Source organism: Panulirus ornatus, chromosome 48, assembly GCF_036320965.1.
Source record: "Panulirus ornatus isolate Po-2019 chromosome 48, ASM3632096v1, whole genome shotgun sequence".
NCBI classification, from domain to species: domain Eukaryota; kingdom Metazoa; phylum Arthropoda; class Malacostraca; order Decapoda; family Palinuridae; genus Panulirus; species Panulirus ornatus.
Genome location: NC_092271.1, coordinates 13,323,077 through 13,350,683, shown reverse-complemented (window position 1 = coordinate 13,350,683; position 27,607 = coordinate 13,323,077). Strand labels below are relative to the sequence as shown.

The 27,607-nt window shown below is 40.6% G+C and overlaps 1 protein-coding gene across 4 annotated transcripts in view; it reads left to right on the top strand.

Annotated features, from left to right (window-relative positions):
* LOC139764100 (protein-L-isoaspartate O-methyltransferase domain-containing protein 2-like) overlaps nt 1-27,607 on the top strand; it is a 55,621-nt gene that overhangs the window by 24,916 nt on the left and 3,098 nt on the right. For 3 of the 4 annotated variants that reach the window (XM_071690594.1, XM_071690597.1, XM_071690596.1), the window contains exons 2-5: nt 5,341-5,674; nt 11,768-11,861; nt 14,124-14,258; nt 14,780-14,949. In XM_071690594.1, coding sequence (XP_071546695.1) covers nt 5,462-5,674; nt 11,768-11,861; nt 14,124-14,258; nt 14,780-14,928 — 591 coding nt within the window. In that variant the 5' untranslated portion in view covers nt 5,341-5,461 and the 3' untranslated portion in view covers nt 14,929-14,949. Of the gene's footprint in view, nt 1-5,340; nt 5,675-11,767; nt 11,862-14,123; nt 14,259-14,779; nt 14,963-27,607 lie in introns of all 4 variants that reach the window. The other variant, XM_071690595.1, reaches the window with a different exon arrangement.

Genomic DNA, 27,607 nt, shown 5'->3' with positions numbered 1-27,607 from the left:
AATGGCCCAACCCACCCACATTCACATTGTATATACATACACGCCCACACACTCACATATACATACACATACATTTCAACATATACATACATATATACACATGTACATATTCATACTTGTTGCCTTCATCCATTCCCGTCGCTATCCCACCACACACACACACACACACACACACACACATATATATTTATTTATTTATTTATATATTTTGCTTTGTCGCTGTCTCCCGCATTTGTGAGGTAGCGCAAGGAAACAGAAGAAAGAAATGGCCCAACCCACCCCCATACACATGTATATAGACACACGTCCACACACGCAAACCTACACACCCATACATCTCAATGTACACATATATATACACACACAGACACATACATATATACCCATGCACACAATTCACACTGCCTGCCTTTATTCATTCCCATCGCCACCTCGCCACACATGGAATAACATCCCCCTCCCCCTCATGTGTGCGAGGTAGCGCTAGGAAAAGATAACAAAGGCCCCATTCGTTCACACTCAGTCTCCAGCTGTCATGCAATAATGCCCGAAACCACAGCTCCCTTTCTACATCCAGGCCCCACACAACTTTCCATGGTTTACCCCAGATGCTTCATATGCCCTGATTCAATACACTGACAGCATGTCAACCCCGGTATACCACATCAATCCAATTCACTCTATTCCTTGCCCTCCTTTCACCCTCCTGCATGTTCAGGCCCCGATCACTCAAAATCTTTTTCACTCCATCTTTCCACCTCCAGTTTGGTCTCCCACTTCTCCTCGTTCGCTCCACCTCCGACACATATATCCTCTTGGCCAATCTTTCCTCACTCATTCTCTCCATGTGCCCAAACCATTTCAAAACACCCTCATCTGCTCTCTCAACCACGCTCTTTTTATTTCCACACATCTCTCTTACCCTTACATTACTTACTCGATCAAACCTCCTCACACCACACATTGTCCTCAAACATCTTATTTCCAGCACATCCACCCTCCTGCGCACAACTCTATGCATAGCCCACGCCTCGCAACCATCCAACATTGTTGGAACCACTATTCCTTCAAACATACCCATTTTTGCTTTCCGAGATAATGTTCTCGACTTCCACACATTCTTCAATGCTCCCAGGATTTTCGCCCCCTCCCCCACCCTATGATTCACTTCCGCTTCCATGGTTCCACCCGCTGCCAGATCCACTCCCAGATATCTAAAACACTTTACTTCCTCCAGTTTTTCTCTATTCAAACTTACCTCCCAATTGACACTTCCTCCAGTTTTTCTCCATTCAAACTTACCTCCCAATTGACTTGACCCTCAACCCTACTGTACCTAATAACCTTGCTCTTATTCACATTTACTCTTAACTTTCTTCTTTCACACACTTTACCAAACTCAGTCACCAGCTTCTGCAGTTTCTCACATGAATCAGCCATCAGCGCTGTATCATCAGCGAACAACAACTGACTCACTTCCCAAGCTCTCTCATCCACAACAGACTTCATACTTGCCCCTCTTTCCAAAACTCTTGCATTCACCTCCCTAACAACCCCATCCATAAACAAATTAAACAACCATGGAGACATCACACACCCCTGCCGCAAACCTACATTCACTGAGAACCAATCACTTTCCTCTCTTCCTACACGTACACATGCCTTACATCCTCGATAAAAACTTTTCACTGCTTCTGACAACTTGCCTCCCACACCATATATTCTTAATACCTTCCACAGAGCATCTCTATCAACTCTATCGTATGCCTTCTCCAGATCCATAAATGCTACATACAAATCCATTTGCCTTTCTAAGTATTTCTCACATACATTCTTCAAAGCAAACACCTGATCCACACATCCTCTACCACTTCTGAAACCACACTGCTCTTCCCCAATCTGATGCTCTGTACATGCCTTCACCCTCTCAATATATATATATATATATATATATATATATATATATATATATATATATATATATATATATATATATATATATATATCGCAAATGCGGGAGACAGCGACAAAGTATAATAAAAAAAAATATATATATATATATATATATATATATATATATATATATATATATATATATATATATATATATATATATATATATATATCTTTTCTTTTTTTTTCAAACTATTTGCCATTTCCCGCATTAGCGAGGTAGCGTTAAGAACAGAGGACTGGGCCTTTGAGGGAATACCCTCACCTGGCGCAATTCTCTGTTCCCTCTTTTGGAAAATTAAAAAAAAAAAAAAAAAAAAACGAGAGGGGAGGATTTCCAGCCCCCCGCTCCCTCCCCTTTTAGTCGCCTTCTACGACACGCAGGGAATACGTGGGAAGTATTCTTTCTCCCCTTTCCCCAGGGAAAATATATATATATATATATATATATATATATATATATTTCATTTCTTTCTTTCATACTATTTGCCATTTCCCGCTTTAGCGAGGTAGCGTTGAGAAAAGAGGACTGGGCCTTTGAGGGAATCTCCTCACCTGGCCCCCTTCTCTGTTCCCTCTTTTGGAAAATTTAAAAAAAAAAGCGAGAGGGGAGGATTTCCAGCCCCCCGCTCCCTCCCCTTTTAGTCGCCTTCTACGACACGCAGGGAATACGTGGGAAGTATTCTTTCTCCCCTATCCCCATGGATATATATACACGAATAAAGTGCATATGAACGCGCACCTTCATAGAACATAGAAACCTCCAACAGCCAGGATTGAACCCAGGACCCCTGTGCAAGAGGCAGGAATGCTAACCGCTAGGCTATGGGCCTGGCTAATAGGAAATAACTATTCGAATACTAAGCACTCGAATACCTTTCATCTCACATTGGTGAGCAATGGGGTCTACACCGGTTATTTCCCAACAGGCGCACATAGCCAGCAGATTGCATTTTACCGAACCTAACTGTACAACACGGAGGTATATGAATACGAATAAAATGCATATGAACGTGCTCTTTCATAGAACATACAAACCTCCAACGGCCAGGATTGACCCCAGGACCCCTGTGCAAGAGGCAGGAATGCTAACCTCTAGGCTATGGGCCTGGCTAATAGGAAATAACTGTTCGAATACTAAGTATTCGAATACCCTTTGTCTCACATTGGCGAGCAACGGGGTCTACACCTGTTATTTCCCAACAGGCACACATAGCCAGCAGATAGCATTTTACCGAACCTAACTGTACAACGCAGAGGTATATGAATACAAATAAAGTGCACATGAATGCGCACCTTCATAGAACATGCAAACCCCCAACAGCCAGAATTGAACCCGGGACCCCTGTGCAAGAGGCAGGAATGCTAACCGCTAGGCTATGGGCCTGGCTAATAGGAAATAACTATTCGAATACTAAGTACTCGCATACCCTTCGTCTCACATATAGCGAGGTAGTGCAAGAAAACAAACGAAAGAATGGCCCAACCCACCCATGTACACATTGTATATACATACACGTCCACAAATGCACATATACATACCTATACATGTCAACGTATACATATATATACACACTCAGACATATACATATATACACATGTACATAATTCATGCTGTGCCCTTATTCATTCCCGTCGCCACCCCGCCACACATGAAATGACAGCGCCCAATGCATCGAAACCACAGCTCCCTTTCCACGTTCCAGGCCCCAAAAAACTTTCCATGGTTTACTTCAGACACTTCACATGCCCTGGTTCCATCCATTGACAGCACATCGACCCCGGTATACCACGTCGTTCCAATTCACTCTATTCCTTGCATGCCTTTCACCCTCCTGCATGTTCAGGCCCTGATCACTCAAAATCTTTTTCACTCCATCTTTCCACCTCCAATTTGGTCTCCCACTTCTCCTCATTCCCTCCACCTCTGACACATATATCTTCTTTATCAATCTTTCCTCACTCATTCTCTTCATGTGACCAAACCATTTCAAAACACCCTCTTCTGCTCTCTCAACCACACTTTTTATTACCACACTTATCTCGTACCCTTTCATTACTTACTTGATCAAACCACCTCACACCACATATTGTCTTCAAATATCTCATTTCCAGCACATCCACCCTCCTCTGCACAACTCTATCAATAGCCCATGACTCGCAACATATAACTATTCCTTCAAACATGCCCATTTTTGCTTTCCGTTATCAAGAAAATTTCCTGGAACATTTGATTTTCATCCAGGCTTTCTCTAAGCTTTTATCGGCTTGACACACTCTGGTTGGATCAAGAAGCTTATTCATTATTACACCTCTTAACAACCAGGGTTGTCTGCTAGAGCCCAATGTGTAAGAAAAGTGGCATCTCCTGTGGCTTTCTATAGGAATCTTTTGTTGGTTGAGATAAGCAAAAGGGGTCTTTGATATTTGATAAATACCTTTCCAGTGATTCCTCTGTTTCTATCTGGTTGACCTTTATAATGTAGCTTTAACTATATCACCATCAAAAGGGGATGATTCAGAATGGGGTTCAGCTATCCCTAGGGGTAAGTCCTTTTTTGAGGTCCCTCCTTCATTTGGGTACGCCCCATATATTTGCATAACTCTGTCCTGAGGTGGGAAATGTAGGCTTTGAAGGATGAAAAATTATATTTCTACCATAGGCAGTGACTTTTGACCATCTTTTTGTTATCTCTTCCCTTTATTCTTTCCTTCCTTTAAAGAAACCATTTCTTGATTTCTGACAGCAAGAGATCTAGGCATGGACACCATCAGTCAGTTTTATTAAATCATCATGAATATACCTTGTTTTGGGCTATGAAATGGTGCTTTAACCCCCTGTTCAGGAGCAAGCTCTCTCTCTCTGTCTCTAGTGCTAATACAAATCTGCCCACAGTATAAAAATTTTTTCTTCACAACAATGTTTTGGTAATACTTGTACTATATACACACAGTGGGAAGGATATCACTTTGAGTTGGTTTAGGCATGTGGAAAAAATGCAAGATGGGTAGTTTAAAAGGAAAGTGTATGGCATTACAAATAAAGGGGTTGGCATGAGAGGAAGACCACTTGTGACATGGGGATATAGAGTGGAAGAGTACCGGAGGGAGATAAATGGTGGAAAAATTCATGGAATGGTATATGCAAGGGAGACAAGTAAGGAAAAGGATAAGTGGAGACTTGCCATGGCCACCCCCTTGATGGGAGTCCCAGGAGGGAATGGGGATCAGAGATATAAATCAATAGATAGATAGGGAATGGGGTCTTTGAAATCCATTGACTGTTGCATGCCCAGTACCAGAAAAGAAAGTTTTTATTACAGTTTGATGAAATTTAATTGAATTACATTAATACTAATGTTTACTTTCTTTGGATATCTTTTTCAGTAAGATTCATACAAGTGGCTGGTGACAGATCTTTTGGCAAAGAATGGTATATAAAGGCAGTGCAGATTCAGACTAGGTGGGACAAAACTGCACACTAATTTTCCTAGTTATAAAACCAAAGATGGGGGGAGCAGTGAGTGCTGGTGTGGACAATGATGACCTTGTTGATAACCTCAAAGCAGCCAAATATATTACCACACCTCTACTTGAACGTGTCTTCAGAGCTGTGGATCGTGGAAATTATTTCACAGCAGAGAATCGTGAACAAGCCTATCAAGACAATGCTTGGAAAAAGGGGAATTTACATTTATCTGCTCCCTGCATATATGCAAAGGTAAGTGATATATGTTCATTGTTTTAGTTCATCATAGGTACTTTCAAAAAAATCATTTTGATTTAATTTTTCGCCTTTTCAAGTAGTTTTTGTGGTGAGCATCTATTACAGCTAACTAGACAGAATAGCAACATGTGTTCAGTTTAGGAAAAATTACTTTGGTCAACAGTTTAACTTATATTTTTGTGGGTGATTCTTATTAATGATGTTATTATACACACATACATCTACATCATATACATATACATATCACCATATATATACACATAGATGTATGCATGTATACACATGTACATATTCATACTTGCTTGCTTTCATCCATTCCCAGCACCACTCCACCCCACAGGAAATAGCATCGCCACCCTATTCATCAGCAAGGTAGCACCAGGGAAAGACAAAAAAGCCATATTCATTCACATTCAGTCTCTATCTCTCATGTGTAATGCACCAAAACTATAGCTTCCTATCCACATCTAGTCCCCACTGATTTACCATGGTTTACCCCAGATGTTTAATGTGCCCTGGTTCAGTCCATTGACAGCATGTCGACCCTGGTATACCACATTGTTCCAATTCACGCTATTCCTTGCATGCCTCTCACCCTCGTGCATGTTCAGACCTCAATCGCTCAAAATCTTTTACACTCCATCCCTCCACCTCCAGTTTGATCAGCTTCTTGTTCCCTCCACCTCTGACACATATATCCTCTTCATCAACCTTTCCTCACTCATTGTTTTCATATGTCCAAACTAATGCAACACTCCCTCTTCTGCTCTCTCAGTCACACTCTTTTTATTACCACACATATCTCTTACTCTTTCATTTCTCATTGATTTTTATTACCACACATCTCTCTTACCCTTTCATTACTTAATCAAACCACCTTACACCACATGTTGTCCTCAGACATTTCATTTCCAACACATCCACCCTCCTCCATACAACTGAGATCTATAGCCCTTGCCTCATGGCCATATAGTAATGTTGACTACTATTCCTTCAAACATACCCATTTTTGCCCTCCAAGATAATGTTCTCTCTTTTCTCTTTCCACACATTCTTCTTTGATCACAGAATCTTTGCTGCCTCCCCCACCCTATGTCTCACTTCTGCTTCCACGGTTCCATTCGCTGCCATGTCCACTCCCAGATATCTAAAACAATTCTTTGCCATTTTTTTCCATCTAAATGTATATTTAATTATATTTATTTATTGTACTTTGTCGCTGTCTCCCATGTTAGCGAGGTAGCGCAAGGAAACAAAGGAAAGAATGGCCCAACCCACCCACATACACATGTATATACAGACACGTCCACACACGCAAATATACATACCTATACATCTCAACGTATACATATACATACATGTACCTAATTCATACTGTCTGCCTTTATTCATTCCCATCGCCATTTAAATGTACATCCCAATAAATTTGTCCCTCAACCCTGCTGAACCTAATAACCTTGCTCTTATTTACATTTAATCTCAACTTTCTCCTATTACACACTTTTCCAAGCTCAGTCACCAACTTCTGCCGTTTCTCACTCAAATCAGCCACCAGTGGTGTATCATCGGTGAACTACAATTGACTTGCTTCCCTGGCAATCTTATCCCCAACAGACTGCATAATTGCCCCCTCTCCAAAACTCTTGCGTTTACCTCCCTAACTATCCCATCCATAAACAAATTAAACTTGAGATAAGGCATCATCGCTGCACTTAGTATCTTAACTCCCATACCATTATATTTCTAACGTCTTCCTCAAAGCATCTGTCATCCTTATCATATACTTTCCTCTGCTCCATGAATGCTACATACTAATCTTTCTCGTTCTAAAGTATTTCTCACACAACTGAAGTCATATTGCTCCTCCTGAGTATGCATTCTATAACCCTTTCTATCTTCACACTCTCGTACACTTTCCTAGGTGACCTCAACAGACTTATACTTCTGTAATTTAAATGTTTATACTTAAGTTTTGTACCTATGTCATTCATACATGCATTGTCATTCCATACACAACTCACCTTGAGCCACATATACATTGAAAACCTTAACTAATGACTCAACAACACTCACCCTTTTCTTAAGAAACTTTTCTGTAATCCCATCCACTTCTGCAGTCTTTAATCACTTCATCTTACACAGGTCTTTCACCACCTCTTTTTTCACCATACCAGTCGCCATGACTCAATTGCTTCTCATACCAACTTGCCTCAAACACCATTTTTAGTACCCCATTATTGAACACATTCAGTAATCCTTCAAAGGCCTCACTTCATCTTTGTTTATTACCACTTGCCCATCTGCTCCCCACACTATCATTCCCTTGTTTTTTCATACTCTCTTTACAATATTCACATCCTAAACATTTTTTGTTTGCCCTAAAGTTCACCAACTCTCTTATCCCATCTTCCATTTCCTCCTGTCTTTCCCCTTGAACTTAATTCATTTTCTTTTGAATATCTGCCACTTACACTCCCTCCCTGCATATGCCATCAGTACAACTCACATTTTTCTATCAATAGCAGTTTAACTTCCTCATCCCTATGCACATATGTCAGCACTACCTCCTTAAATTTCATCCATTCTCCCTTCTTATCCACTCCCCTTGTTTCATCTTCAACTTTATGCCAATCATCAGTTGATTTCTCTTAGTATCTCTTCACACAGGCTTCTTTTCAAAGCTCTCATTATTTCCTTCCTTCCGTCTTGTGTCATTTCATCTTTTCTTAAAACCACTACAAACATACATCTCTTCTCCACCACGAAATGATCATATGTAATGCCAGCTGCCCCATTGACACATTCACAACCAAGAACCTTTCTTTTTCACCAATTTACATTTGTACATAAACCAACAGTGCCCATTATACCTCAGCTCCACTCACTTGTATAGCTCTCTGTACACTTTTGTCACCACATGACTCAGAAGGCTGTTCCTCATTCTTATGAACACGAGGTACCACATGCCCTAAGATACACCTTTAATGGTCACATCACCGACATATGCATTCAAACCACCCACAACAAGGACTTGATCTGTTGCATAATTTGTTTTTAAATTTCTCAAGATGTGATGGTTGTTATTTTTCAAAGTTTAATTTTCATAGCGGATTTATTTTTGGAAATACAGTGAAGTGACAGTATGTGACCTCATTACTAGCCAAGTTTTTAATGTTCTTGTGAGTATTGATGGTTGCGTTATACAAAAAAAATCTTCTCAGTGCCTGTGATATTTACAAAAGAATTTTTATTCTAAATACTAATGCAGTTCTCAAGTTTAATACTTAATCTTTCAGAATAAGTCAGTGGTAAAAAATGGTGTCTCCACAGACAGACAGAAAAATGAATTAATTAGTTTAATACTCAATCTTTCAGAATGGGTCACTGGTAAAAAATGGTGTCTCCACAGACAGACAGAAAAATAAATTAATATGAAGTAAAAAACCACAGTCCAATAAAACAACCAGTCATGTAAACCCAGTGCATCATAGACATTTAAACCTTAGTAAAATTCTAGGCATTTAAGTCTTGGCATGTTGCCACCATTTAGACCGTGTGTACCCAGTGACCTCATCGTGTCATCCTTTACCATCACTTTCACCTGTTGTCCTTGGAGATTGAGTCCTCTTCTGATCTTGTTTACTTACGATTACTCTTTATGGGGTCTTGATAAGTCCTAATATGATAGCTAGCTATCATCATCATATGAACTCCACAAAATCTTATCTGTGTACACTGCAGAATCTCCTTGCCATTTTGGTCAGTGGGTAACTGACCTTGAAGACTTAATTGTTGGCAAGGTAGAGGTTTGGGTGAAATATGGCATGTATACATGCTTCATGTAAGAGCAACTGATGTTTTCAAATACAGATGGGAAAGTTAGTATCATTCAGTGAGCTTTTAGTACCCTAGGTATGTCATACATCATATTGCATCTAACCCCTTCAGCAAAATGCTTAGCATGACCTCCCCTGTGTTCTATATATTTCTGTATACACAGCAACAGGATAGGCATCACAGTATAAAGGGTGTCGTGAATGAATCCCAATATAATCTGAATAATTGTTTCTTTCAATTCAGCAGTTGTGTTTGACTTCACCTGATGCATAGTTGTTCAATGTACTGTTGCTTTGATGAAGATAAAATGAGATTAGATCTAAGGAAGTGCAAACTAAGGATATTATTGGATGTAATAATAAAATTGGGATGAGAGCGACAGTAAGAAACAGATTAATTTTGGGTGTTACAGGATTATGTGTGCGAATGATAGACAGCACAGATGATCGGGAGTTGATTTATCTAATATTATATTATATGTAGTCACTGTCTCCCGTGTTAGCGAGGTAGCACAAGGAAGCAGATGAAAGAATGGCCCAACCTACCCACATATACATGCATATACATAAATGCCCACACATGCACATATACGTACCTATACATTTCTACGTATACATACATATACAGACATATACATATATACACATGTACATATTCATACTTGCTGCCTTCATCCATTCCCGTCGCCACCCCACCACACATGAAACAGCACCCCCCTCCTCCCGCGCGCATGCGAGGTAGTGCTAGGAAAAGACAAAAAAGGCCACATTCATTCACACTCAGTCTCTAGCTGTCATGTGTAATGCACCGAAACCACAGCTTCCTTTCCACATCCAGGCCCTACAAAACTTTCCATGGTTTACCCTAGATGCTTCACATGCCCTGGTTCAGTCCATTGACGGCACGTGAACCCCAGTATAGCACATTGTTCCATTTCACTTTATTCCTTGTGCGCCTTTCACCCTCCTGTATGTTCAGGCCCCGATCGCTCAAAATCTTTTTCACTCCATCTTTCCACCTCCAATTTGGTCTCCCACTTCTCTTCGTTCCTTCCACCTCTGATGCATATATCCTCTTTGTCAATTTTTCCTCTCTCATTCTCTCCATGTGACCAAACCATTTCAATACACCCTCCTCTGCTCTCTCAACTACACTCTTTTAATACCACACACCTCTCTTACCTTTTCATTATTTACGAGATCAAACCACCTCATGCCACATATAGTCCTCAAACATTTCATTTCCAATATATCCACCCTCCTCCACACAACCCTATCTATAGCATATGCCTCGCAACCGTATAACATTGTTGGAACCACTATTCCTTCAAACATACCCATTTTTGCTCTCTGAGATAACATTCTTGCCTTCGACATATTCTTCAACGCTCCCAGAACCTTCACCCCCTCCCCCACCCTGTGACTCACTTCTGCTTCCAAGGTTCCATCTGCTGCTTAATCCACTCCCAGATATCTAAAACACTTCACTTCCTCCATAATATATTTAGAAATATAACAGGGAATGATAGGACACTCCAAGAGACTGTGTTATTGCTACATCTGCTGACAGGTAACATTAGCAGATGATAGTATTCAAATTTGATTTTCATGGAGTAACTTTAGAATGGTGATATACTAGCTCAGTGGTTAAAGGTCTGAACTTATAAGTTTGCTTTTAAGTTTTGTTTCATGCTGTTGCCTACCATAGAACATGCCCCTCATATTCCTCCCATCTCTACATGGGTACCTGGTCTTTTTGACTGAGGAATCAAAGGTATTCAGACGTAGTGTCATTCACACTATCCCATTGTGTGTTGTTAACTACAGAAGTAGTGCGCTGTAACAATGCCAGAGAAGTGTAATATGTGATCTAAAAGGAAAGAGACTGAGTTAGTGACTAGAATGCAATCATAAATTGTTTTGTAATTTGGTTAGTTAACATCTGCCACAAGATGGGACTTTGTAATTTTGTTTCAAACATCCATATATGTAGGAGCATGAACATATATTTTTTTTGATGCAGGAAAATCCAGTTCCACTTCATAATTGGTGATAAATTACTTTATTCTTAGAGGAGTTTAAAATGTAAATTGAGTTATACTTGTCACAGTTCAGTAAAACTGAAAAAAATTCCCAATTCTAGAGATTAAAAGTTTTACTCATAACAGGCAGTAAGTTCATGAGAAAATTTCCAAGTAAATTATTATTGTAAAGTTTTATAATTATTATTTTGATTGGATTTCTTTAATAGGTGATGGAGGGCTTAGACTTAGCACCAGGACACTCATTTCTCAATCTGGGCTCTGGCACAGGCTACCTTTCTACTATGGCAGGCCTTATAATTGGTAAGTTAAGCACATTGGCATCTGAAAAAAGACAAAAGAAAACAGGAGGTTTTTACCCTGTTAGATACATCTTATCTCTCTATATCATATAGCCTTTTTTACATATTTTGTGCAGAGTACAACAGACAATACAATTTCCTCATTCAGTATAGCTATCAACAATATCCACACTGTAAATTTTGATCATATAGCAACATTTTGTTTGCTTATTAATTTGATACTTTTTTTTGATGTGGAAGACTCAGCAGTAACATTAAAAACATTTACTGAAAAACTTTGATTGTCATTTAATTATGTAAAGAAATGGATAGTACTGCAACAAGTATTCACTAGAGGATTGCAGAACCAGGGAATATGGAAAAATAGAAATACAGGGGAAAGAGAAAAGAGCAAAAGTAGAAAATTATGGTATAAAGTATTGTTTGGAATTAAGAATATGTGGGTAAAAGAAATAGAGAAACAGAAATGAATGAAGTTTATCATTGAGATTCAATATGTGTAGCATATCATCAGCGTAAACGTGGATATAGAATATATCAGTGAAAAAAGGGCTCTTCCCCTAGCTTTCCCTATAAGAGCATTTTCATGAGCAACAGTAGTTAGCCACTTGATTGCCATCTTGATTCCAGTGAATTATTCAGAATGTGATATCACATGTAGCATAATAAAAGTAATGGTGAATATGATGGACTTTTTACAGAAGCAGTGAAAAGTTTTTATCGAGGATGTAAGGCATGTGTACGTGTAGGAAGAGAGGAAAGTGATTGGTTCTCAGTGAATGTAGGTTTGCGGCAGGGGTGTGTGATGTCTCCATGGTTGTTTAATTTGTTTATGGATGGGGTTGTTAGGGTGGTAAATGCAAGAGTTTTGGAAAGAGGGGCAAGTATGAAGTCTGTTGGGGATGAGAGAGCTTGGGAAGTGAGTCAGTTGTTGTTCGCTGATGATACAGCGCTGGTGGCTGATTCATGTGAGAAACTGCAGAAGCTGGTGACTGAGTTTGGAAAAGTGTGTGGAAGAAGAAAGTTAAGAGTAAATGTGAATAAGAGCAAGGTTATTAGGTACAGTAGGGTTGAGGGTCAAGTCAATTGGGAGGTGAGTTTGAATGGAGAAAAACTGGAGGAAGTGAAGTGTTTTAGATATCTGGGAGTGGATCTGGCAGTGGATGGAACCATGGAAGCAGAAGTGGATCATAGGGTGGGGGAGGGGGCGAAAATCCTGGGGGCCTTGAAGAATGTGTGGAAGTCGAGAACATTATCTCGGAAAGCAAAAATGGGTATGTTTGAAGGAATAGTGGTTCCAACAATGTTGTATGGTTGCGAGGCGTGGGCTATGGATAGAGTTGTGCGCAGGAGGATGGATGTGCTGGAAATGAGATGTTTGAGGACAATGTGTGGTGTGAGGTGGTTTGATCGAGTGAGTAACGTAAGGGTAAGAGAGATGTGTGGAAATAAAAAGAGCGTGGTTGAGAGAGCAGAAGAGGGTGTTTTGAAGTGGTTTGGGCACATGGAGAGGATGAGTGAGGAAAGATTGACCAAGAGGATATATGTGTCGGAGGTGGAGGGAACAAGGAGAAGAGGGAGACCAAATTGGAGGTGGAAAGATGGAGTGAAAAAGATTTTGTGTGATCGGGGCCTGAACATGCAGGAGGGTGAAAGGAGGGCAAGGAATAGAGTGAATTGGAGCGATGTGGTATACCGGGGTTGACGTGCTGTCAGTGGATTGAAGCAGGGCATGTGAAGCGTCTGGGGTAAACCATGGAAAGCTGTGTAGGTATGTATATTTGCGTGTGTGGACGTATGTATATACATGTGTATGGGGGGGGGTTGGGCCATTTCTTTCGTCTGTTTCCTTGCGCTACCTCGCAAGCGGGGGAGACAGCGACAAAGTATAATAAATAAAATAAAATAACAAAAATTGTCACTGATAGTTTGAGGCATTAAAGCAGTCTTCTTACTTAAGAAAAGGCTGCATATGCTTTCAAGAGGAAGGAAAGCTTTGGGTTTTAAGACAGGCAATATGGGCATGAAAGGATTATTGCTTTCTTAGGAGTTGAGGGGTTATTCCATTGGGACCATTCACTTTTTCCCCCTGGAGCTAGGAGTACTCTGAAGACCTTGTATGAAAAATATGTAGATGGCATGGATGGAGAATTAGAAACAGAATCATCTGAAGTTGAATTATAGGAAAATGTAGGTAGTTGATGGTTAAATCAGTTTTTTGTGTAATTGTATATTTGTACTGTAAAGGGTTTACTTACTACAGGTCCTTATGGCATCAATCATGGAGTGGAGCTTCATGCAGATGTTGTGAAGTATGGACTTGAGAGGTTAGAGGACTTTAAGAAGAATTCACCAGCTATTGATGCTTTCACATTCTGTGATCCTCAGTTTGTTCAAGGTGATTGTCATCAAGAATTATGGTGCGAGTTACAGGTGATAAACATTCAGGTGCAAAATCACCCAGAAAGTGAGGTGCCATCATCTCGTGTAAAGAATTAGCCTTAGATGACCCTTTGCATGAATGAATAACCATCTCAAGTTTAATGTGCCATGGTAATCCCTACTGTCTGTGTAGTAGATAAGCTGTAAGTGCTTATATAAAGCAACCAGATCATGCTCCTAAAATGGAGTAGGAACAGTAGAATAAAAATTCAGTTAGAGATGAGTAAAATTCCTTTCATATTTTTCCCACTATTTCAGTGACATTAACTACAGTACAGTATTTGAGTTTTTGATGTTTTATGATATCAGATTAATGATACAAGATCCACTGCCACAGCCTTTTGTGTATTAGGAGGATGTTCCAAAAACTGGTCTCTTTTCTCTATATTTGATACATCTTTTATTTTTTTATGTCCACATCAGAAAGCTGCAATGCATATATTGAAGAATTTGTTGTAATGATCTTTGTAATTGCAGGTAATTGTTTATGTTTGCCTCCGGATATGCGTCTATATGATCGAGTATACTGTGGTGCCTCCTGTCCTGAGACTCATGAACAGTATATGAAGGGTCTTATTAAGGTAAGACTATCTGGTTACTGTTTTATTCATGCTAAATATTTTTGATGTAGACAGTAGTGATTGGCAGTCACCAACGAGGGTGGTCTATTATTGGTATTACCCTTCTGGGTATCGGGAGGGTTAATGATGCCTGCATAGTGAGTCATCACTCCATTGTTTGTCAAGTTGCACCTCTCTGACTGAGGTACCTGTCTTTTCTTTTTGCATCACCCACATATAGACTGCTGGCATTCTGTCCAAAAACATATAATCTCTCCTTGTCACAACTAACTTCTCACATCTAACTCACACAACTCATTTTTCATAACTCACGATTTTCCTACAGTGAGCACTATGAGCTGGTCCTGCCTTTTGGCACAGTGGTAGGAGCAATAGATAGTAGTAGTAGGTAGGAACATTTGACAGGAAGTAGAAGTAGTCTGTAGCATTAGGTAATAGTAGGAGGTTGGAATATTAGAAATACAATCTGAAAGCACTGCAAGAGTTGCTGTCTGCCATTGGCCTGTTAAGGGTGAAGCACAAAAGGTTAAGAAGCAGCACTGGAGTTCACCAGTTATAGAGACTCATTTGCTGTGGCCATCCTTTTGAGGGAGTGCAAGCCATCACTGCTTCCTTAAATACATCCCATTCCTCCCCCACTCCCCTTACGTCCTTTGTTCTCACATTTTTCCATTCTGTACTCAGTCTCTCCTGGTACTTCCTCACACAATTCTCCTTCCCAAGCTCACTTACTCTCACCACTCTCTTCGCCCTAACATTCTCTCTTTCTTTTCTGAAAACCTCTACAAATCTTCACCTTTGCATCATATATATATATATTTTTTTCTTTTTTTTTTCATACATATTTGCCATTTCCCGCATTAGCGAGGTAGCGTTAAGAACAGAGGACTGAGCCTTTGAGGGAATATCCTCACTTGGCCCCCTTCTCTGTTCCTTCTTTTGGAAAATTAAAAACGAGGGAAGGATTTCCAGTCACCCACTCCCTCCCCTTTTAGTCGCCTTCTACAACATGCAGGGAATATGTGGGAAGTATTCTTTCTTCCCTATCCCCAGGGATATATATATATATATATATGGTATTGCAGTGGAATTTATTAAAAAAGGGGGTGACTGTATTGTTGACTGGTTGGTAAGGTTATTTAATGTATGTATGATTCATGGCGAGGTGCCTGAGGATTGGCGGAATGCTTGCATAGTGCCATTGTACAAAGGCAAAGGGGATAAGAATGAGTGCTCAAATTACAGAGGTATAAGTTTGTTGAGTATTCCTGGTAAATTATATGGAAGGGTATTGATTGAGAGGGTGAAGGCATGTACAGAGCATCAGATTGGGGAAGAGCAGTGTGGTTTCAGAAGTGGTAGAGGATGTGTGGATCAGGTGTTTGCTTGAAGAATGTATGTGAGAAATACTTAGAAAAGCAAATGGATTTGTATGTAGCATTTATGGATCTGGAGAAGGCATATGATAGAGTTGATAGAGATGCTCTGTGGAAGGTATTAAGAATATATGGTGTGGGAGGCAAGTTGTTAGAAGCAGTGAAAATTTTTTATCGAGGATGTAAGGCATGTATACGTGTAGGAAGAGAGGAAAGTGATTGGTTCTCAGTGAATGTAGGTTTGCGGCAGGGGTGTGTGATGTCTCCATGGTTGTTTAATTTGTTTATGGATGGGGTTGTTAGGGAGGTGAATGCAAGGAGTTTTGGAAAGAGGGGCAAGTATGCAGTCTGTTGTGGATGAGAGCTTGGGAAGTGAGTCAGTTGTTGTTCGCTGATGATACAGCGCTGGTGGCTGATTCATGTGAGAAACTGCAGAAGCTGGTGACTGAGTTTGGTAAAGTGTGTGAAAGAAGAAAGTTAAGAGGAAATGTGAATAAGAGCAAGGTTATGAGGTACAGTAGGGTTGAGGGTCAAGTCAATTGGGAGGTAAGTTTAAATGGAGAAAAACTGAAGAAGTGAAGTGTTTTAGATATCTGGGAGTGGATCTGGCAGCGGATGGAACCTTGGAAGCGGAAGTGAATCATAGGGTGGGGGAGGGGGCGAAAATTCTGGGAGCGTTGAAGAATGTTTGGAAGTCGAGAACATTATCTCAGAAAGCAAAAATGGGTATGTTTGAAGGAATAGTGGTTCCAACAATGTTGTATGGTTGTGAGGCATGGGCTATGGATTGGGTTGTGTGCAGGAGGGTGGATGTGCTGGAAATGAGATGTTTGAGGACAATATGTGGCGTGAGGTGGTTTGATCGATTAAGTAATGTAAGGGTAAGAGAGATATGTGGAAATAAAAAGAGTGTGGTTTAGAGAGTAGAAGAGGGTGTTTTGAAATGGTTTGGTCACATGGAGAGAGTGAGTGAGGAAAGATTGACCAAGAGGATATATGTGTCAGAGGTGGAGGGAACGAGAAGTGGGAGACCAAATTGGAGGTGGGAAGATGGAGTGAAAAAGATTTTGAGTGATCGGGGCCTGAACATGCAGGAGGGTGAAAGGCGTGCAAGGAATAGAGTGAATTGGAACGATGTGGTATACCGGATTCGACGTGCTGTCAGTGGATTGAACCAGGGCATGTGAAGCGTCTGGTGTAAACCATGGAGAGTTGTGTGGGGCCTGGATGTGGAAAGGGAGCTGTGGTTTCAGTGCATTATTACATGACAGCTAGAGACTGAGTGTGAACGAATGGGGCCTTTGTTGTCCTTTCCTAGCGCTAACCTGCACACATGAGGGGGGGAGAGGGCTGTTATTCCATGTGTGGTGAGGTGGCGATGGGAATAAATAAAGGCAGACAGTATGAATTATGTACATGTGTATATATGTATATGTCTGTCTTTGTATATATATGTGTACATTGAGATGTATAGGTATGTATATTTGCGTGTGTGGACGTGTATGTATATACATCCTCTACCACTTCTGAAACCACACTGCTCTTCCCTAATCTGATTATATATATATATATATATATATATATATATATATATATATATATATATATATATATATTTTTTTTTTTAACTATTAGCCATTTCCCGCGTTAGCGAGGCAGCGTTAAGAACAGAGGACCGGGCCTTTTTTGGAATATCCTCACCTGGCCCCCTCTGTTCCTTCTTTTGGAAATTTAAAAAAAAAACGAGAGGGGAGGATTTCCAGCCCCCCGCTCCCTCCCCTTTTAGTCGCCTTCTACGACACGCAGGGAATACGTGGGAAGTATTCTTAATCCCCTATCCCCAGGGATAATATATATGTATATATATATATATATATATATATTCTTTTTTTTTTTTGCTTTGTCGCTGTCTCCCGTGTTTGCGAGGTAGCGCAAGGAAACAGACGAAAGAAATGGCCCAACCCACCCCCATACACATGTATATACATACGTCCACACACGCAAATATACATACCTACACAGCTTTCCATGGTTTACCCCAGACGCTTCACATGCCCTGATTCAATCCACTGACAGCACGTCAACCCCGGTATATATATATATATATATATATATATATATATATATATATATATATATATATATATAGAGTTTTGGAAAGAGGGGCAAGTATGAAGTCTGTTGGGGATGAGAGAGCTTGGGAAGTGAGTCAGTTGTTGTTCGCTGATGATACAGCGCTGGTGGCTGATTCATGTGAGAAACTGCAGAAGCTGGTGACTGAGTTTGGTAAAGTGTGTGGAAGAAGAAAGTTAAGAGTAAATGTGAATAAGAGCAAGGTTATTAGGTACAGTAGGGTTGAGGGTCAAGTCAATTGGGAGGTGAGTTTGAATGGAGAAAAACTGGAGGAAGTGAAGTGTTTTAGATATCTGGGAGTGGATCTGGCAGCGGATGGAACCATGGAAGCGGAAGTGGATCATAGGGTGGGGGAGGGGGCGAAAATTCTGGGGGCCTTGAAGAATGTGTGGAAGTCGAGAACATTATCTCGGAAAGCAAAAATGGGTATGTTTGAAGGAATAGTGGTTCCAACAATGTTGTATGGTTGCGAGGCGTGGGCTATGGATAGAGTTGTGCGCAGGAGGATGGATGTGCTGGAAATGAGATGTTTGAGGACAATGTGTGGTGTGAGGTGGTTTGATCGAGTGAGTAACGTAAGGGTAAGTGAGATGTGTGGAAATAAAAAGAGCGTGGTTGAGAGAGCAGAAGAGGGTGTTTTGAAGTGGTTTGGGCACATGGAGAGGATGAGTGAGGAAAGATTGACCAAGAGGATATATGTGTCGGAGGTGGAGGGAGCAAGGAGAAGAGGGAGACCAAATTGGAGGTGGAAAGATGGAGTGAAAAAGATATTGTGTGATCAGGGCCTGAACATGCAGGAGGGTGAAAGGAGGGCAAGGAATAGAGTGAATTGGAGCGATGTGGTATACCGGGGTTGACGTGCTGTCAGTGGATTGAATCAAGGCATGTGAAGCGTCTGGGGTAAACCATGGAAAGCTGTGTAGGTATGTATATTTGCGTGTGTGGACGTATGTATATACATGTGTATGGGGGGGGGTTGGGCCTTTCTTTCGTCTGTTTCCTTGCGCTACCTTGCAAACGCGGGAGACAGCGACAAAGTATAAAGTGAAAAAAAAAAAAATATATATATATATATATATATATATATATATATATATATATATATATATATATATATATATATATATATATATGGGAGCTAGGGGCTGGAAATCCTCCCCTCTCATTTTTTTTAATTTTCCAAAAGAAGGAACAGAAAAGGGGGTCAGGTGGGGATAATATTCCCTCAAAGGGCCAGTCCTCTGTTCTTAATGTTACCTCGCTAATGCGGGAAATGGCAAATAGTATGACAAAACAATATATATATATATATATATATATATATATATATATATATATATTTTCCCTGGGGCTAGGGGAGAAAGAATACTTCCCACGTATTCCCTGCGTGTCGTAGAAGGCGACTAAAAGGGGAGGGAGCAGGGGGCTGGAAATCCTCCCCTCTCAATTTTTTTTAATTTTCCAAAAGAAGGAACAGAGAAGGGGGCCAGGTGAGGATATTCCCTCAATGGCCCAGTCCTCTGTTCTTAACGCTACCTCGCTAACGCGGGAAATGGCGAATAGTTTGGAAAAAAAAAATATATATATATATATATATATAGAGAGAGAGAGAGAGAGAGAGAGAGATGCTCTGTGGAAGGTATTAAGAATATATGGTGTGGGAGGTAAGTTGTTAGAAGCAGTGAAAGTTTTTATCGAGGATAAAAGGCATGTGTATGTGTAGGAAGAGAGGAAAGTGATTGGTTCTCAGTGAATGTTGGTTTGCGGCAGGGGTGCGTGATGTCTCCATGGTTGTTTAATTTGTTTATGGATGAGGTTGCTACCCCATCCCACAGCGCCAGGAATACAGACAAAGAGGCCCCATTCGTTCACATTCAGTCTCTAGCTGTCATGTGTAATGCACTGAAATCACAGCTCCCTATCCACATCTAAGCCACAGACACTTCACATGCCCTGGTTCAGTCCATTGGTAGCACATTGACCCCGGTATACCACATCATTCCAATTCACTCTATTCCTTGCACGCCTCTCACCCTTCTGTATGTTCAGGCCCAGATTGCTCAAAATCTTTTTCACTCCATCCATCCACCTCCAACTGGGCCTCCTACTTCTTGTTCCCTCCACCTCTGACACATATATCCTCTTTGTCAGTCTTTCCTCATTTATTCTCTCCATATGTCCAGACCATTTCATATATGTGTGTGAGTGTATTCTTCAAATGCACACTTGTATATAATAACTGTAATGCTTTTTTTTTTTTTTTTTTTTTTTGCTTTGTCGCTGTCTCCCGCGCTTGCGAGGTAGCGCAAGGAAACAGACGAAAGAAATGGCCCAACCCACCCTCATACACATATATATACATACACGTCCACACACGCAAATATACATACCTACACAGCTTTCCATGGTTTACCCCAGACGCTTCACATGCCCTGATTCAATCCACCGACAGCACGTCAACCCCGGTATACCACATCGATCCAATTCACTCTATTCCTTGCCCTCCTTTCACCCTCCTGCATGTTCAGGCCCGATCACACAAAATCTTTTTCACTCCATCCATCCACCTCCAACTGGGCCTCCTACTTCTTGTTCCCTCCACCTCTGACACATATATCCTCTTTGTCAGTCTTTCCTCATTTATTCTCTCCATATGTCCAGACCATTTCATATATGTGTGTGAGTGTATTCTTCAAATGCACACTTGTATATAATAACTGTAATGCTTTTTTTTTTTTTTTGCTTTGTCGCTGTCTCCCGTGTTTGCGAGGTAGCGCAAGGAAACAGACGAAAGAAATGGCCCAACCCACCCTCATACAACATATATATACATACACGTCCACACACGCAAATATACATACCTACACAGCTTTCCATGGTTTACCCCAGACGCTTCACATGCCCTGATTCAATCCACCGACAGCACGTCAACCCCGGTATACCACATCATTCCAATTCACTCTATTCCTTGCACGCCTCTCACCCTTCTGTATGTTCAGGCCCAGATTGCTCAAAATCTTTTTCACTCCATCCATCCACCTCCAACTGGGCCTCCTACTTCTTGTTCCCTCCACCTCTGACACATATATCCTCTTTGTCAGTCTTTCCTCATTTATTCTCTCCATATGTCCAGACCATTTCATATATGTGTGTGAGTGTATTCTTCAAATGCACACTTGTATATAATAACTGTAATGCTTTTTTTTTTTTTTTTTTTTTTTTTTTGCTTTGTCGCTGTCTCCCGCGCTTGCGAGGTAGCGCAAGGAAACAGACGAAAGAAATGGCCCAACCCACCCTCATACACATATATATACATACACGTCCACACACGCAAATATACATACCTACACAGCTTTCCATGGTTTACCCCAGACGCTTCACATGCCCTGATTCAATCCACCGACAGCACGTCAACCCCGGTATACCACATCATTCCAATTCACTCTATTCCTTGCACGCCTCTCACCCTTCTGTATGTTCAGGCCCAGATTGCTCAAAATCTTTTTCACTCCATCCATCCACCTCCAACTGGGCCTCCTACTTCTTGTTCCCTCCACCTCTGACACATATATCCTCTTTGTCAGTCTTTCCTCATTTATTCTCTCCATATGTCCAGACCATTTCATATATGTGTGTGAGTGTATTCTTCAAATGCACACTTGTATATAATAACTGTAATGCTTTTTTTTTTTTTTTGCTTTGTCGCTGTCTCCCGTGTTTGCGAGGTAGCGCAAGGAAACAGACGAAAGAAATGGCCCAACCCACCCTCATACAACATATATATACATACACGTCCACACACGCAAATATACATACCTACACAGCTTTCCATGGTTTACCCCAGACGCTTCACATGCCCTGATTCAATCCACCGACAGCACGTCAACCCCGGTATATATATTATATATATATATATAATATATATAAATATATATATATATTATATATATATATATGGGAGCTAGGGGCTGGAAATCCTCCCCTCTCATTTTTTTTAATTTCCCTTTCTCTTCCTTCCTATACTTTGTTTAAAACTTACTCTGGCAGTGACTAGCTGAAGGCAGATAGAAAAAATGAAAATTGAGGATATTGATGTGCAGAATCCATTGTTGGCAATGGTATTATATGTAGATTGTTGCTCATTAGATTTTTAGTGCAGTGAAGGAGCATCAAGTCTGATCCTGATCATTTTGTTGGGGTTGAAAGGGATATTCGCACAATTCTCACAGATTGTGGAGTAATGGAATCTAGCTGATCATAGCTCACGTGGTCTATCTCAGGTGCTGATAAGGCTCTGCCTTTGATAGAAAAATTGTTTTCATATATCATACCCTGCATTTCCCTGTGTTTGTTTCATAGTTGTAACAGGGATAGTGAATGATGTATCAAAAATTTTTTAAAGGAATACATAATGTAAGTGAAGCAAGAAATTTTACAGTGTGCAGTATATTAAGAGTAAGTAGAAGAGTGGATAGTCCTTGTTATGAAGACATTGCAAGATAGCATTTAAGAAAGCAGCAGCTTATAATGCAGATGGTAGGAGTGTGCAAAGAATAGATGAGAAAAATGGTGTATGTGTGCAAAGAATAGATGAGAAAAATGGTGTATGTGTGCAAAGAATAGATGAGAAAAATGGTGTATGTGTGCAAAGAATAGATGAGAAAAATGGTGTATGTGTGCAAAGAATAGATGAGAAAAATGGTGTATTTCATTAAAAAATGGCAGTATTATTTGAGGGATGTTTAAAGACAATATGAAAGAACAGAAGGGAGGTATATGGGTAAGAAAGGACCAAGGAAGAAATAAAAACTAAAAATTAGTTTAAGGGAAATTGCTCCTTACAGATATTCAGTAAATTCAGAAATAAACAAAATCTATTTAAAAAAAAAAAAAAATATATATATATATTATATATATATATATGGAATTGCAGTGGAATTTATTAAAAAAGGGGGTGACTGTATTATTGACTGGTTGTTAAGGTTATTTAATGTATGTATGACTCATGGTGAGGTGCCTGAGGATTGGCGGAATACGTGCATAGTGCCATTGTACAAAGGCAAACAGGATAAGAGTGAGTGCTCAAATTTCAGAGGTATAAGTTTGTTGAGTATTCCTGGTAAATTATATGGGAGGGTATTGATTGAGAGGGTGAAGGCATGTACAGAGCATCAGATTGGGGAAGAGCAGTGTGGTTTCAGAAGTGGTAGAGGATGTGTGGATCAGGTGTTTGCTTTGAAGAATGTATGTGAGAAATACTTAGAAAAGCAAATGGATTTGTATGTAGCATTTATGGATCTGGAGAAGGCATATGATAGAGTTGATAGAGATGCTCTGTGGAAGGTATTAAGAATATATGGTGTGGGAGGCAAGTTGTTAGAAGCAGTGAAAGTTTTTATCGAGGATAAAAGGCATGTGTATGTGTAGGAAGAGAGGAAAGTGATTGGTTCTCAGTGAATGTAGGTTTGTGGCAGGGGTGTGTGATGTCTCCATGGTTGTTTAATTTGTTTATGGATGGGGTTGTCAGGGAGGTGAATGCAAGGAGTTTTGGAAAGAGGGGCAAGTATGAAGTCTGTTGGGGATGAGAGAGCTTGGGAAGTGAGTCAGTGTTGTAAATGGAAATGGTGAAGAGCTTGTAGATTTATGTGCTGAAAAAGGACTGGTGATTGGGAATACATGGTTTAAAAAGAGAGATATACATAAATATACGTATGTAAGTAGGAGAGATGGCCAGAGAGCGTTATTGGATTACGTGTTAATTGATAGGCATGTGAAAGAGAGACTTTTGGATGTTAATGTGCTGAGAAGTGCAACTGGAGGGATGTCTGATCATTATCTTGTGGAGGCGAAGGTGAAGATTTGTATGGGTTTTAAGAAAAGAAGGGAAAATGTTGGGGTGAAGAGGGTGGTGAGAGTAAATGAGCTTGGGAAGGAGACTGAGTACAGAATGGAAAAAGGTGAGAACAAAGGAGGGAAGGGGAGTAGGGGAGGAATGGGATGTATTTAGGGAAGCAGTGATGGCTTGCACAAAAGATGCTTGTGGTATGAGAAGTGTGGGAGATGGGCAGATTAGAAAGGGTAGTGAATGGTGGGATGAAGAAGTAAGATTATTAGTGAAAGAGAAGAGAGAGGCATTTGGACGACTTTTGCAGGGAAATAATGCAAATGAGTGGGAGATGTATAAAAGAAAGAGGCAGGAGGTCGAGAGAAAGGTGCAAGAGGTGAAAAAGAGGGCAAATGAGAGTTGGGGTGAGAGAGTATCATTAAATTTTAGGGAAAATAAAAAGATGTTTTGGAAGGAGGTAAATAAAGTGCATAAGACAAGGGAACAAATGGGAACCTCAGTGAAGGGGGCTAATGGGGAGGTGATAACAAGTAGTGGTGATGTGAGGAGATGAGTGAGTATTTTGAAGGTTTGTTGAATGTGTTTGATGATAGAGTGGCAGCTATAGGGTGTTTTGGTCGAGGTGGTGTGCAAAGTGAGAGGATCAGGGAAAATGATTTGGTAAACAGAGAAGAAATAGTAAAAGCTTTGCGGAAGATGAAAGCCGGCAAGGCAGCAGGGTTGGATGGTATTGCTGTGGAATTTATTAAAAAAGGGGGTGACTGTATTGTTGACTGGTTGGTAAGGTTATTCAATGTATGTATGACTCATGGTGAGGTGCCTAAGGATTGGCGGAATGCCTGCATAGTGCCACTGTACAAAGGCAAAGGGGACAAAGGTGAGTGCTCAAATTACAGAGGTATAAGTTTGTTCAGTATTCCTGGTAAATTATATGGGAGGGTATTGATTGAGAGGTGAAGGCATGTACAGAGCATCAGATTGGGGAAGAGCAGTGTGGTTTCAGAAGTGGTAGAGGATGTGTGGATCAGGTGTTTGCTTTGAAGAATGTATGTGAGAAATACTTAGAAAAGCAAAGGGATTTGTATGTAGCATTGATGGATATGGAGAAGGCATATGAGAGAGTTGATAGAGATGCTCTGTGGAAGGTATTAAGAATATATGGCATGGGAGGCAAGTTGTTAGAAGCAGTGAAAAGTTTTTATCGAGTATGTAAGGCATGTGTACGTGTAGGAAGAGAGGAAAGTGATTGGTTCTCAGTGAATGTAGGTTTGTGGCAGGGGTGTGTGATGTCTCCATGGTTGTTTAATTTGTTTATGGATGGGGTTGTCAGGGAGGTGAATGCAAGAGTTTTGGAAAGAGGGGCAAGTATGCAGTCTGTTGTGGATCAGAGAGCGTGGGAAGTGAGTCAGTTGTTGTTCGCTGATGATACAGCACTGGTGGCTGATTCATGTGAGAAACTGCAGAAGCTGGTGACAGAGTTTGGTAAAGTGTGTGAGAGAAGAAAGTTGAGAGTAAATGTGAATAAGAGCAAGGTTATTAGGTACAGTAGGGTTGAGGGTCAAGTCAATTGGGAAGTAAGTTTGAATGGAGAAAAGCTGGAGGAAGTGAAGTGTTTTAGTTATCTGGGAGTGGATTTGGCAGCGGATGGAACCATGGAAGCGGAAGTGAATCATAGGGTCGGGGAGGGGGCGAAAATTCTGGGAGCGTTGAAGAATGTGTGGAAGTCGAGAACATTATCTCGGAAAGCAAATATGGGTATGTTTGAAGGAATAGTGGTTCCAACAACGTTGTATGTTTGCGAGGCTTGGGCTATGGATAGAGTTGTGCGCAGGAGGGTAGATGTGCTGGAAATGAGATGTTTGAGGACAATATGTGGTGTGAGGTGGTTTGATCGAGTAAGTAATGATAGGGTAAGAGAGATGTGTGGTAATAAAAAGAGTGTGGTTGAGAGAACAGAAGAGGGTGTTTTGAAATGGTTCGGTCACATGGAGAGAATGAGTGAGGAAAGATTGACCAAGAGGATATATGTGTCAGAGGTGGAGGGTACAAGGAGAAGTGGGAGACCAAATTGGAGGTGGAAAGATGGAGTGAAAAAGATTTTGAGTGATTGGGGCCTGAACATGCAGGAGGGTGAAGGGCGTGCAAGGAATAGAGTGAATTGGAACGATGTGGTATACCGGGGCCGACGTGCTGTCAATGGATTGAACCAGGGCATGTGAAGCGTCTGGGGTAAACCATGGAAAGTTCTGTGGGGCCTGGATGTGGAAAGGGAGCTGTGGTTTCGGTGCATTATTACATGACAGCTAGAGACTGAGTGTGAACGAATGGGGCCTTTGTTGTCTTTTTCAAGCACTACCTCGCGTAGTGAGGGGGGAGGGGATTGTTATTACATGTGTGGCGGGGTGGCGAGGGGAATGAATAAAGGCAGACAGTATGATGTACAAGTGTATATATGTATATGTCTGTGTGTGTATATACATGTTTACGTTGAGATGTATATTTGTGTGTGTGGACGTGTATGTATATACATGTGTATGTGGGTGGGGTGGGCCATTCTTTCATCTGTTTCCTTGCGGTACCTCGCTAACGCGGGAGACAGCGACAAAGCAAAATAAATAAATAAATAGTAAAGGAAACCCATTTCGCTGATTTTTCTTTGGGTGACAGGTTTTTATCAAAGACCACCTTCCTTCATGTGGGGATTCTTCCTGATACTTACAGGAAATTCTAAGACTACCAGAAGATCAGAATGGTGTTACCTCACTCAGATTCTGATGTGGCCTTGAGGTTGTTGCCTTCAGATAGTGGTGTTGTTACTGAAGTCATGTCAGCTGTAAACGGAAGCCTTTTCCCTGATGTTTCTTTGGCTCTGAGCATTTTTTTTAATTTCCCTTTCTCTTCCTTCCTATACTTTGTTTAAAACTTACTCTGGCAGTGACTAGCTGAAGGCAGATAGAAAAAATGAAAATTGAGGATATTTGATGTGCAGAATCCATTGTTGGCAATGGTATTATATGTAGATTGTTGCTCATTAGATTTTTAGTGCAGTGAAGGAGCATCAAGTCTGATCCTGATCATTTGTTGGGGTTGAAAGGGGATATTCGCACAATTCTCACAGATTGTGGAGTAATGGAATCTAGCTGATCATAGCTCACGTGGTCTATCTCAGGTGCTGATAAGGCTCTGCCTTTGATAGAAAAATTGTTTTTCATATATCATACCCTGCATTTCCCTGTGTTTGTTTGCATAGTTGTAACAGGGATAGTGAATGATGTATCAAAAATTTTTTTAAAGGAATACATAATGTAAGTGAAGCAAGAAATTTTACAGTGTGCAGGTATATTAAGAGTAAGTAGAAGAGTGGATAGTC